Source organism: Eucalyptus grandis, chromosome 1 (assembly GCF_016545825.1).
Source record: "Eucalyptus grandis isolate ANBG69807.140 chromosome 1, ASM1654582v1, whole genome shotgun sequence".
In the NCBI taxonomy this organism is placed as follows: domain Eukaryota; kingdom Viridiplantae; phylum Streptophyta; class Magnoliopsida; order Myrtales; family Myrtaceae; genus Eucalyptus; species Eucalyptus grandis.
This window is the reverse complement of record NC_052612.1, coordinates 46536411-46550503: the sequence shown is the minus strand read 5'-3', so window position 1 is coordinate 46550503 and position 14093 is coordinate 46536411. Positions and strand designations below refer to the sequence as shown.

At 37.5% G+C, this 14093-nt stretch overlaps 1 protein-coding gene across 1 annotated transcript; it reads left to right on the top strand.

The window, feature by feature from the left end:
- Nucleotides 1-9505: 9505 nt before the first annotated feature.
- Nucleotides 9506-12104, top strand: LOC104446294 (protein SGT1 homolog). The gene is made up of 7 exons (XM_039299946.1): nucleotides 9506-9591; nucleotides 9891-9950; nucleotides 10093-10191; nucleotides 10734-10870; nucleotides 11648-11730; nucleotides 11846-11934; nucleotides 12053-12104. Exons 1-7 carry the CDS (start codon nucleotides 9506-9508, stop codon nucleotides 12102-12104), a joined length of 606 nt encoding a protein of 201 aa, XP_039155880.1.
- Nucleotides 12105-14093: the final 1989 nt, after the last annotated feature.

Below are 14093 nucleotides of genomic sequence, written 5' to 3'. Positions count from 1 at the left end.
GTAGTGATAGTTAAATCCTACTTCGAATCTTGGTACAAGGGCGGTTTCTTCAACATGCATTGCTTTTTAATTAGAAATAGAGAGTAGAGTAGGCCCACGAGACGCAGTGCAATTGAGCCCTCGTAGCACTTCATGAGGGATCTGCACTCGTCGCACAATTAGCAAGCGAGGACAATGGGGTTTCCTTTGTTATAATTGAAAGAAAACAAAAAAGCAAGCAAGCCATAACTAGTATTTAGAAGGACAAGCCATAAAGACAACCCCCACCATATACAGGTGCGTGCATGCATAATTGCAAGCTTACCGCTGACCCAACCTTTCTCTAGTGAGGTTTTTTAAAAATCAAGAAGTTATTGCAATTCAAATCTTGAATCAAAATTTATCTGAGTCACTTCATAGTAAACTTTGTATCACTTGGCGACCACAATACCAATAGTACATAATCTTCTATAACTTGATACTAAAACAAGTGGCCCTTAAATTTTCATTATTATTCAATGTCATCCATGACCTTTTTTTTTTGTCAAATATCATTATCGAACTTTTAAAAAGTGGTTTAATTGTTCAATGTAATCTTCCATTAACATTATTGAGAGAATTTGCACGAAATTTTCCGTTTAGTTTATGGCTTATCATTGTCTTTGGCCAATTTCGTTCATCTGCTTTTTTTTTATTCGTTGAATTTAGTCCATGCACTTTCTTTTTCTCTCTCCGTTGTGCCATGTCAAATTTAGATGTAATCCAAACGCAAAAATTTATCGGTTATGCCATGGCATTAAAACTCAAAACGTAACTAGCTAATTTAATGTGATAGACAACATGAGAACATTTAAGATGCGAAGTCTTATGAATATCAATACTTATTTCTGTCCTTATGTTGTAAGTATTTCTAGATGTAAAGACCATGTCGTGTTATACACAAGGAGTATTTTAAATTGTTCAACCAAACAGTTTAGGCGCATTATAAACCAATAAAAAAGGTCAATTCATACCCGGCGTATTTATTATTCAGCATGATTAAGCTTAGACGAATGTATCAACACATTTACTGTGCATGTTTTGTCAAGAGGTTGTGTGGAAAATTACTCTCTCAAAACAAGGTTTATCAAGATATATCTAGAAGAATATTTGATAACCCTCACCATGCTTAAGTGAAGGTTGTTGGAGAAAATAACCAAAATATAATACTTTTAAGTACTTCCATAGGCGTTATCATAAAGATCTCGCATTTACTTTCTAATGTTTAATTTGAGTGGCAACTATCGATTCACTCAGAACTCAAATATCTGAGATTGACAAGTCCGTGTCATCGCACGTGAGATGATCTTGAATACTGCCAGGTCAAGAATTCTCCGCATTTGAACAAAATAGAAGGAAACTTCCCATTCATTCCCAACCTGTGACAACACCAGAGTGATAAAAAACCAATGACCACTAGCGTACTTGGTCACAATAAACAAAGCATCACCGACTCACTTCCTTTGCATTTTCTCTCTCTCTCTCTTTTTGGGCAGAAAACATGATTCTTTTGTGCAAATTGATGATGCTACTCTGGTTCAAGGCATGCGAATTGCAGACACACTTTTAAACACTCGGACCAAGAACGAAGAAGGTAAGTGGCAGGTGCCACGGAGCGCGTGGGGTGGTTTGCTCGGTTCTTCCCGGGTCTCCATCAAAGACTGGTTCTGGGTTCACTTCAGGTAGACAGAAATACTTGGGAGGGAACTTGGAAGGCAGGCAATGCTGGTCGCGCATCCACATCTCTTTGTAATCATGTCCGCTCCGCCTCCTCCTCTACCACTCCCTTCTCTTTGCTTTGCTTTGGAAAATGCTGCCCTCAAGGTACACCCGTTTCGTACCCCATCACATCCCCTCTTTGATCGACTTTTTTCCAGCTTTTATTTCGCACATCGGTCTCTTGATCGACATTCAATGGCTGGGAATTAAACCATTTTCCGCCGGACAACTCACGTTGATTCAATTTTCAGGACAAAAGTACCATCGCAATTATCCAATATGAGAAATTTCAGTCATTTGAGTGATGTAGTTAAGAGCTACATTGTTGGTTAAATAAGAGAGTTGATTTGCGAGTGTTGACACTCAAAAGTAATTCAAGTCGTTGTAAATAGATGATGTGTTGATATTAAGTTGTTAATAGAGCAATTGATAAGTACAATTGCAAATCGATAGGTAAAATTGGTGTTGTGTTACCAAAGACAATATCGATAGATGAAATTGATCGAGATGGTTGTCGCGACCCAATTTTTGGATGTGAACCACCTAGATTTTGGCTAATGGATTATTAAGCCTAGATTTAACTCGGGTTCTCCCAAGTCCATACCAATTCGCGACTTAGGTTCAAGTTCTTAACATACAATTGATTTTTCAATTAGGAGTCGCCACTAATCTATTTTTGGTGGGTCGATTAGAAACCCAAGTAAAGTAACGGGAGATTCACTTTACTCCTACGAACCAGAGACTATGGGCACGGGGACTTGATTACACTAGATTTTTCTAATGCCCTTTCGGTACCACTTCTTTTTAATTTTCAAAAATGTTTTTTTTGCAGGCAGCTTAAATTGATTTTAAATTTAATTCCCTAACATGAGAGGTGATCATGCAGGTACGCAATCCACCAATTTAACACCTATATAAATAATAAATAAATTGTAAAAACTTACCTCAAAGCAACAAAAGCACCTGCAATGTTAAAATTAAAATCCACATCAACAACCCTAGATATGGTTTCTAATTAACACACAGTTTCTTTTTTTTTTTCATTTAATTAATGAAAATTATGCAATATGCGATGCAATATTAACTAAATAACCTAACTCTAATAACATGTAACTTCTAGTTGAATGGGCCTAGCAACAACTACCACATGACATGCATTTCAATGAATCTAATCCTAATGATGTGCATGTGACATTTTCCTTTTCTTTCCTTTCTTTCTTTTTCCTAAAAGAATGCAATCTATCCTAGAAAATAAAACTAATTCAACTTATGGCATTTTTTTTTGTATTTTTCATGAAATTCGAAATTAGGTGAAATCTGAAAATTACCTAATTAGATTAAGATCCTAATTAGTTTATATTAGGAATTAGGTTGAGCCAAATCCTAATTTGAACTAAAATATTATCTTAACCTAAATGATCCTAAAATGCAATCTATTTGATAAAATACCTACACTTATAATAAATTTAAAAAAAAAAACTATTATCTAAAATTAAACTAAGTGCAATTTAATTCTAATATGCAATGACGTGCAAAATATGTCCTAATTCTATATGACATATGCATGATGATTTTTTTTGCTTTTGTATTAATTAATTTAAAATTTCAAATAATTAAACATGCAATTTAAGATAAGAAACGAAAATCTAACATCCTAAATTTATGTCTTTTTGGTATTTTTTGTTATTTCGACAATTCAGAATAAATAAAAACGCTTAGTCTAAATATGCAGACTACCCTAAAGCATGCGATATTCTAATATGAAGCTAAACTAACTCAAACATATTTCAAGATAAATGAATCAATCAAGATGAGACAAGCACCGAGCCATTCAAATTCATCAAAGATACCATATCCATTGTTCAAATTTGGAAACGATATCTACTCAACTTGGTTATTTTTTGGTAAAATCGATAAATTGATCTTAAGCCTTAAAGATCAAAATATCAATTTTATTCCCGCGTGATTAATTATTCCATCTAAAGCCATGGAATAAAAAACTATATGCGGTTGCGAATTAGGAAATAAATCCTAATTGAAAGCTATGTCCATCGCCCATGGATATGAACATTAGATATTAATAGACATATATTAGGCAATAAAATACCGACATCAAGTTCGGATAAAATAATTACCTAATATTGCAAAGGTTATTGCCACATTTGAGCTTGATGGAATCGGCTTGACAGATGACCGGGAATAGCTCATGGGTGAGGCTCGGCACAGCAGATGGGTCTCGGGTTGGCACACGACATGGCAAGAATGGCTGCTGTTGCTCAACTCGGTGTAGTCTCAGCAAAGGTAGCAGCAACTCGGTGACAGCAAGAAATGTCACGGCGGTGCAGTGATTATGGAGAACACTGGGCACGGCTCCGCGAGACCTACAAGAACGCTAAAAGACGCTGGACTAACAAGGAAATTTATTAGCGACGCCTTCGTGAAGCAAAGAGAAGACGAGATCCGGCACTAGGAAAAGGGTGTCTGGCCATGTCGTGCGCGATGAGAATCGGAGCAGACACGTAGCTCGTAGCACACGCGGGAAGTAATTCGGCAATAACCGTTAATGATGGCCTTTCTCTCAGAAATTCAAGCAAAAGAGAATCCTCCTCTCTTTGACCAAAACTCGTGCCTTTTGATTTTCACTTCTTGGACTCTCGGTGTTGACTTTTCTTCTCAAAATAGTGTATTGCCCCTGTGAAGAAACCTGGACTTGGGTGTGACGCGTGGATGCCCATGTGCTCCTTCACGGACGTCCTTTGCTTCGTATTTTATAGTGGGAGTTGGGCTGGAACTCTCGATCAGCAAACGACATTCGGCAGCTTCATCGTCAGAGGGCTAGTGCAGCATCATTATTCTGGACTTCTTAACGGTGCACTGAGCTCGTTGGGCCCGGATGTCATTGATTTGATGGCAGATCACGAACAGCAGCGGCTTGGCGTGGGCAGCTCCGTGATCATAGGAGTGGTTGGCTCGTGGCTGAAGGAGGGGCGATGCAGTAGTGTTGTCGATGATGAGGGCACAGTGGTGGTGTCGTGGCACGCCAAGACAAGCGTCTCCGCCAAGGGTTGGCCGAGAGAGCTTCTTCTCTCCCTCTTTTCTCTCTATCGTGGCCGTATGTTTTCAATTGTGTGGCCTCCTCCTATAGTCCTCTGCCATGGTTTTATTTATACTGCTGACCTCCTTATATATTCTTGTCCTCAATCTTTCCCCGGTTGGCTGATTCCCTGCAAATATTTTATTCTATTGCGTGCGTTGATATCAGCAAAAGAACCCTTTCCCAAGCGGTGAATGAATTGTTTGAGGAAAGAAATCTCATATGTGAAGAACGTCAAAATCTCATTTCCTTTATTTCCACTTATTTTGTCCGCATGATTGTATTTTTCTTGTTTTATTTGCCCATACTTGCACATATAATGCCACGGTTACATATGAAGAGCATATATGCTCAATTTTGCAAGATTTTAATTCTTCTCTTCCATCAGCAAAGATATTGGTCCAAAGCTTGGATTTTGCGTAAACCCATCATATATTCAGCTTATATTTGCTGCACCCTTCCTCTTAAGGCCTAGAATTATAAAGAATATGCTCTCTTGATTTCAGAATTCTTTCCAATTTAAATCATTGATTTTCAGCTATGCAGACTTCATGGGCTTGACTGAATTTTGTGCTTGTGCTTTTGTGGGCTCCATTAAGTTCGAGACCATTCACTTGAGTCTATCCGTCGCCGATCCAATGCAATGATGATAAATGCTCCTAAAACTATATGCTATGCAACTAAGTTCTAATATTTTTGTTTAGGGGTTAAAAATTAATCCCTAATTTTTTAATGCGATAAATGAATAAACAGGCCACCAAAATTTAGGTGTCAACAATGGTTTTCGATGTACTATAGCAACTGAGTGACTATACCATAAAAGATGTAAATGAAGACCATATGAGAATATTTGATTGATGGCTAATTGATGGCTAAGGGATGTGTAGTTGAAGACGATAAATACAAAGCCAAGAATTTTAGGACAGTTGAAACTTATAATTCAAAGAGATAATTGCATATAAACGGTTATGTTTTGTACAAGGTTATATAAAATAAAAATCGACAAGTTGTAAAAGATCCGCAATCGACGAGCACTTACACAATTTCTCAATTTCAATTTGTCGATTTATTAATTTTATCCTCAGTTTTTTTTACATTTACCTTTATTTATAGTTAATAATTCTTGTTACACAAATTATTTTCTATCTGAATAGCCACGGAATCCGATTATATAAAAACCGGATATCCAACATTTGGTGAAAGTGTCTCGCCAAAGGGCAGCACGCGGGAATGGCTAAAATTTTTGGGGTTGTTGGGTGGGCCTGAGCTCGGCCTGCCTATATATTTGTTAGAAAAATTGAAAGATCATGTTACATTGACAATATTACTTTGGCATTTAAAATTTATATATATTAAAAGGTTTGGCCCACTTGGCCTAAGTTCAATGACCCATAGGGAGAGGATCTCCATTGGGAGAGACGATCTCCATGACTTCTTCAATGAAGTGATCAAGTCTATGCAATCGGTATTAGTTTTCGTTTAGAGATTGAAGTCGATCTCCATGACTTCTTGAATATCTCGATCAGCCTATGTAGGAGGAGCTAAGAATATAATCTTTTATCGAAATGATCATTGTGCAATCTAAGCTCGAGAACGAGAAAAGCTATATGATACACCCAAGTGATTTTGAAAATAAACCAAAGGTGCGCTAAAACTGTAAATCATATTTGTCCTATCTACTTGAACACCTCAACATGGTTCGCAGAACACAAAGAGAATTGAAATGCAGGCTTACATTGAAACATTGTCTCTTTTATTCCTACAGCATAATGAATAGTAGTTGAGATGCTCCTAGTCAGTCGATCGGAAGAGGCCCTTCCCTTGTCTTGCCCAGTGAAATAGTTGAGGGAGAGTAGTCTAATAAAAGTCCAATTAAAAATGACATTATCCCATGTGGATTTTTACTAGTTTGATTATTCGCAATCATTTGCATTTGTTATTGTATAAAAAAATATTAACTGATAGGTGGAAAAAAAATCATGTGTATAAAAGAGTTTATATACGTCAAGAGCATGTCACATTACGAGTAATGTGTGAAATTTGACAAATGGGGTGGACTTACACGCGAAAGGAGCATGAACTTAGAAAATACAGGTTAAAAACTTAATTTGATAATTAAATGAAAATTATGTATGTATATATAAATCAAAATCTACTTAAGTGCCTTTGATGTGAAAGATATAAATATTTTTAAAATAGAAATGGACTTTTTAAAAGTAATGTACAGGGAAATTAAAGATCCGTATTTGGTCCCTGTTGCGGTGTTTCGACTTTTAATGGAGAGTGAAAGGATATATTTAAGGGAGAAAAACATCTAAATAAGAGGAAAGCAGATATTTCTTTCGGCTCATTTGTTATGAAGAGGATTTCCGACAGTATTCTTTACACCGTGAAATTACCGTTTTAGGCTACAAGTCTTGGGTTTTACCTTTGAATCACGACGGTCAAGCATGCACATTCACGCATGAAAAACTCTGCAATCGAGTTAGATCCTTCAATGCACAAAGCATACTTCCCCATGGGGTTAGTACCGTTCAATGCCCGCTTTACCTTTTTACACGCATGTGGTAATTGTGATAATGGTCCGTTGAAACTTGTTATTTATGTACCAAAATTGGGAGATTGTGGTTTTGTCAAAGTGACAACTCATCCACACTAGGGTTGTTTACCATAGTCCGATATGGTCCTCTTTGAAAATGTTCATAATGTTTCTAACTGATGCATTGTGACTATTCTTCATCTTTAGTTTTCATCTACATGTGCGTGGGATGAAAAGGTAGGTACAATATTATCTAAGATTTGACAAATGTAACATAGTGCTACGTTCTGCCCTACAAATTAATACATGTAATGTTGCTGTGTAGCTCTACATCTTGCAGTTGGATTATCTTTGTTCATTTATATAAATATATTTTTTGAGGGCATTCGGAGATGAAATTCTCTCTCACACACACATAGTGATGCTTTTTATGAGCTTGGAAAGTATCAGAATGCCAAAGAAGCATGAGAATTAGGTTCTTCTCTGGCTCCCACGGATGCAAGATTCACGGATTTAATCAAAAGGTGTGACGAGCGTATTGCAGGTACTAGACCAGCTCCATCGCTTTAATAATGAATAAATCTGAATAAATGTGTAATCGATACAAGTGGACGAGACAATATGACATTGGAACTTGACTCTACTTGAGAAATGAAAGCTGGGTACTTGAACTGAGCTGAATGAAGCTTGATTATTATTATTATTTTTTTTTATCTCGAGGTTTATTTTGTGAGATGCTCAATAAGCTTGAGCTAAACTTGTCTCTGGTTGATTGATATTAGCTCGAGTTGAGCTCAAACTCGGGTTCTCGATAGTGTGATGGCAGTGTTCCATCATTCATCTGAAAAAGTCTTTTTCGTAGAGATCAGAAACCAATCATTTAATTAGGTGCCCGAGCTGCTCGAGTTTTTCTTGCTTGAGGATTGAAATTAATTTAATATAGTTTTGGAGCTACTTGAACTTGATTGAATCTAGATCAATTGCAGAGTTTTTCATGCGTGAATGTGCATGCTTGTACTGATTGTCGTGGATGAAATTGTGGAAATTGAATTATATCTTAATGATCAAGTCCTTTGTTGAATTATGTTCTAGAGATATATGGTGAGATAGTCAACCCTCCACTTGTTAAGGCCTCAACCCAGGTGGAACCCTTGGAAGGTGGTCGGGAAAGTGGTTGGATTGTGAATGAGGTTCCAAATCAAGCATCCTCAAAGTTGAATGTCAAATCAAAATGCAGGTCGAGTTCACCTTTCGAGCTTGTCCGAGTGAAGGGAAATATAGAGGACGGGGTTTTCTTTTTTCCTTTTTTTTTTTTTTTTGGTTGGTGGTTGTTTCTTATTTGCCTTCTCTTCCAATGAATGCGATGATGGATGATTATGATGTGCTTCGCTTTTCACGTTTTAAATTGATGATAACATGATAAGCTTATAAATGAATCGCTGCTTACTAATCATGTCAAGCTGTTGTTTTTCCGGATTCTCCCTTTTTCAGAGTCTCTTGCTGATGCAGAGAGGGCAATTGATTTAGACTCGTCGATGCATACGGCATACTTTCACAAGGGGTTAGTTTTCGAACTTGCAGTTGGATGATCTTTGTTGATTTAAGTAAGGCTATCTGTTGAGGGGGTCCAGAACTCATATTCTCTCTCTCATCTCTCTCAGCAAGGCTTTTTATGGGCTCAAATACTATCAGACAGGCAAAGCAGCATTTGAATCAGGTTCTTTTCGGGTTCCAGGGAATGCAATATTCATCAAATTGATCAAACTGTGTGACGAGCGTATTGCGGGTACTAACCAGCTTAATCGCTTTAATGATAAATAATCTTTATAATTGAGAAGAGTAGATGCTACTTGACTAATTCAATTTATTTTGAAGCTACTTGAACTTGATGAGAATCTAGATTAATTGCATAAGTAAGCTGAGCGTGTTGTTATTCCTCTCGAACAGGCCAACTTCTCTCATGATCCAGGTACCTTTTATGCATGAGCGTGCATGCTTGTACTGATCTTTGTGGATGAAATTGTGGAAATCGAATTATATCTTAATGATCAATTGCTCTGTGGAATTATGCTTAAGGGAGACGTGGTGATATACTCAGCCCGTCACTTGTAAAGGCCTCAACCCAGGTGGTACCCATGGAAGGTGGCCGGGAAATTGGTCAGATTGTGGATGAGGTTCCCAATCAAGCAACTTCAAAGTTGAATGTCAAATCCAAATACAGGTCATTGCACCTTTTCCACTTTATGCTTAACACTGAACGATTTATATTGAGTTTCGGATCAATCGTATATGAGCTGCAGTTTGTTCTTCTGTTCATATCAATATCATTGTGGTGCCAAGGAGTCTGGACTTTGGAAGTTTGGAGCATATCATTGAAGATGCTTTTGCAGTTGTTATGCTTCGACTAATTCAAAGCCTTAATATTGTTCATTATGAAATAGATCTTAGAATGAGAGCCTTTTCCATAATTAGGCACGCTTATTAGTAATCTGACTGACAGCTATTCTTTTGCAAGTGCAGGCATCAATTCTACCAGGAGGCAGATAAAGTGGTTGTAACTTGTAACTATGTTGGCAAAAGGCATACCGGCTCAAAATGTGGCGATTCATTTTGGGGAACAATCTGTAATTTTTTTTTTTTTGTCACGTAAGATTGTTTGCTGACAAAAATTGTTTGCTTATCGATGTTGGACTTACTGCTCTTTTCTATGCTTGAAAAATAGAACAAACATTGACTTGATTGATGTCCTTTACAGCTTAGCGTTATCATTGACGTCCCTGGTGAGGATGCTTGTCACTTTCAAGCCAGCCTATTTGGAAAGGTGTGTAACCAGCATTCTGTTGCGGAGTAGCTTCAATAATAGGTTTTTTTTTTTTTTTTTTGGGTAAGGTTCTATAATAGGTTTGTCCGTGGGGACTTTTACATTGAACTATAACTTTTAAATTAAATCTTGCGTCGTTCCCAATTTGACATTTATTAAGAAAACTTTCAAAGTGTATTAACTCTTTTTTTAAATTTATTTAATTTTTTCCGTTTTCAAATTTCTGGTGGGAAGCTAAAAAAATTGAAAAAGTACTCTTTTCAAAGGTAGGCAAAGAGGCTGATGTATTTAAGATGTGGGAGTCGGTTGTTGTGCGATAGATCGTCACATATTTGAACAACCGCTAATTATGAATTGCTTAGTTGATATTCTTGGGTTAAATTTGTTGAGACTGGATTCTTGTTCAAGATCTTCAAATAGGATCGCTAGGCTGTTTAGTTTTCCTTGTGTATCAAGTCAGGTCCGGGCAATGTACTTTCTACTGGACTTTCTATCATGTTTTCTTTTCTGTTCTGCTTCATTCTGATTCCTTGTTTTAACAGGTTGCACCAGAAAGTTGCGAATACAAAGTCTTGCCAAGCAAAATTGAAGTCCACCTTGCTAAAGCTAAAGAGAGCTGAGCCCTTAAACTGGACTTCTCTTTACAGTGCAGTTGCTCATAAAGTTGCTGTCGTTTCAGGTACATTGTTCCACTTTTCTTGTGTACCTACGGTGGAAATGCTTCATTCTTGGTTGCATTCAGCCTGTCAAACCTCCTGTAATTACCCCCTTCCCCTACGGCGCCTCTTTCCCAACCGAAAAAGAAAAAAATTGTCCCCCGCTTGTATATGTAGACTCATACCTGATGTGTCTTGCCATGTTACCTAGATTTGCCAACTTGTATAAATCTAAAGATTCATGTTGTTGCTTACTCATTCTAAAAGTGTCGTTAGTTGTTAGCGAGACATATAATGAGCTGCCAATCTGTCTCATCTGTCTCACTTGAATGCTGTCTTGGACTCCAGGATATTGGGAGTTGTTATGGAAGTTTCTTACGTGATATTTGTTGGTGTTGGTATGGGATAATACCAATTCAAAAGTATGTTACAAATAAACAAATTCATCTGAACACTAAGCTTTCACTGGGACATGGAAACCGAGTCTTGCAACAATTTTATTTAATGTCCTAACAGACTGCCTTTGGTCATTGGAGCTTTGATCGGTTGTGCATAATTAATGTCCCAGCAGACTGCTTTTGGTCATTGAAGCTTTCACTGGGACATGGAAACCGAGTCTTGTAACAATTTTATTTAATGTCCTAACAGAATGCTTTTGGTCATTGGAGCTTTGATCGGTTGTACATAATTTATCCTTCATGTTTTAAGTATGGCTGTCGCAACAAAGATTATCTTTTCTTATGCTGTTGAATACTATGGGAGATGCAATTATTGATGAGCATGCTAAATGAAACCCATAGGCACTGGATGTCGGAGGCCCTCGAATCCATCACCAAAACGACATAGGATAGACTCTGGTGAAGTTGAAGCTGAAAAATTGGGGGTTTGTTGTCAACCTGATCTGTCATTTCTCCTCCCATGTTAGGTGTATAATCTGTTTCCACGAAAGAATGATGTAAAAAAAGACCTGAAGTGTCTTTTTTCTGGCTGCATTTCAGGAGAATAGAGAAAAGTTGGGTGCAGATGCATTTCAGGAGAACAGAGAAAAGTTGTGTGCAGATGCAGTTCTGCCTGCTGTTATGCGAAGGTCATCTTTTTTAAACGTCGGATGTTGCTTTTTTCCCCTCACTTAGGAGGCTTTCGGCAAAGGGTTTTGGTACTGCCTTGATCACAGTTGCTCATACTTGTGATCATGCATTTGACAGGCGCGTCTCCGAAGAAGGAGCTGGACTTCTCGAGAAAAGCCAACATGATTAGATGGCCCGTCTTTGGCAGCAGTCGCATGTTTTCAGTCGGTCCACTCTCCACTATGAGTTCTACTCGGAAATGCGTATGCATCGAGATAGTCGATATGAAAGAAAGACAACAAATCAAAATTACAGTTAGTTACGCTGTATGGTTTTGTAACGTGCTTCCGACACTTCAGGAAGTCGATGATGTCCTTGACCTCCTGGGTAGGCGAGGCAAGTGAGGCATGAAATGGTCTTTGACAATGCATATCTTTTGGTAATACTGGCAAGGGAGCTTCAAACTTTAAGGACCTTAATAACCTCTCCAATCTATGGTCTGTGTCATTTGAATGAGTACATCGCAAGCTCACAAGTAATAAGCATTCCATTTCTTTCTCGCAAAACACCAACGTCGGTCTCTCGCCAGCCGCACCTAGAATGATTTCTGCCAGGTAGAGCTGCCAAACCCACTTTGCAAGCAGGGTGTGACCTTCCCCTTCTAGATAGATCCGTGTCCTGCATGCAATTTCCGGTGCCACGATTCCAAAGCTAAACATATCCGAATCTTTACTCACTCTTCCTTCTATTCCGTTGCCAAGTAGCCGTAAGTCCCTACTATAGCCGTTGCTTGAGTTCTCAATTGAGACTCAACAGGCTTAGCCACCCTGAAATTGCGGAGCTTAGTTTGAAGGTCTTTGTCCAACGGTATATTAGTCGACTTGATGTCTCTGTGAATGGTGCATTCCCTCTCCTCCTCAAAGGTAATGGAGAGCCAAAGCCAGGCTTAATGCTATTTTATTACTAGTCCTGAAAGATGGCAATTGAGACTCCCATTAGGCATGTACTTGTAAACCAGGATGAATTCTCCGTGCTCGCGATACCAGCCGACGAGTGGGACCAAATTTTGATGAATGGGACGGCATATCATCTTCAAAAATAAAATAATGTAAAACCTAAATTATAGAACTTCAGTCCTCAATCATCCATGGAAATTGTTGCAAATTCTAACTATTTCAAATCAAAAGAAACAACAATTATAATTAATCACTCAATAATAGTTTTAAATTTGAAATTACTATTAACTAAACTAAATAATTATTAGATCCATCTCAACCGATAACTTTATTTATCCATGATAATTTACTTATTAAGACGATCCATATCTAAAGTTTAAAAAAAAAGGGAAAAAAAGAGAAGAGGTTAAATAAAATATTCACTCATTAGATATATGAAAATGAATTACAATATATAAAGACAAAGATGAGAAGGGAAAAGGAAACACATTGCAGAAAACTAAGTGAGTCGGGAAGATAATTAGGGATTTAAGGGTTCCCGATTCTGGTTCCCTCCCTGGTTTTCAATTTCGATTCCGATTCTCATAAGATTCGGGAACCGAATCGGTAATCCATGATTCTTGAAAAAGTGGAATCGAGAATCGGACCATCTCTCCTATGAAACAGGAGCTAGACCGGTTTTTACTGGTCTAGCTCTCCGATTTTGAGTTCTACCCTAAAATCATACTCATCCCTATACTCCTGTTCCGTAAGTTGAGACTCAACTCGAGTCAAGTCGGAATGCACGCATTAATTGAAGCGGGGCATGATATCGTGTTACGAGGAAATTATCATATGAGCATGACGAATATGCTGAATTGAATTTAGACCTTGAACATTTGAAACCGTAGGCCCCACAATATCTAATAATTAAGGTTAAACTTAATATTTCTTAAATCTATGGAATACTTATTCGTATCATGAACGGGTCGTTTGGTTTCTTGGTACTTTTGATCTCATTTCTAAAATTTATTTTTCAGAATTGAATACTTTAATAAGATTTAATGTCAACGCCTCAAGAGTAGGCCAATAATCTCTATTTTTGAACTTTACAATGTGGATGGGAGATGATTTAATTTTAAAATATGGGGAAGTTTTATGGATTGCTATAATTGCATGATCTATTTACAATTTGTCCTTTCGATAAGTATTAAAGTGGCCTTTTCCCCAGAGAAGTTTAGATA

Coding starts and splice junctions, on each gene's coding strand:
- LOC104446294 (XM_039299946.1), top strand. CDS start 9,506: ATGGAAGGTGGCCGGGAAATTGGTCAGATTGTGGATGAGGTTCCCAAT. Junction 9,592..9,890: donor AATGTCAAATCCAAATACAG/GTCATTGCACCT, acceptor TTGCAAGTGCAG/GCATCAATTCTACCAGGAGG. Junction 11,935..12,052: donor CTGCCTGCTGTTATGCGAAG/GTCATCTTTTTT, acceptor TGCATTTGACAG/GCGCGTCTCCGAAGAAGGAG.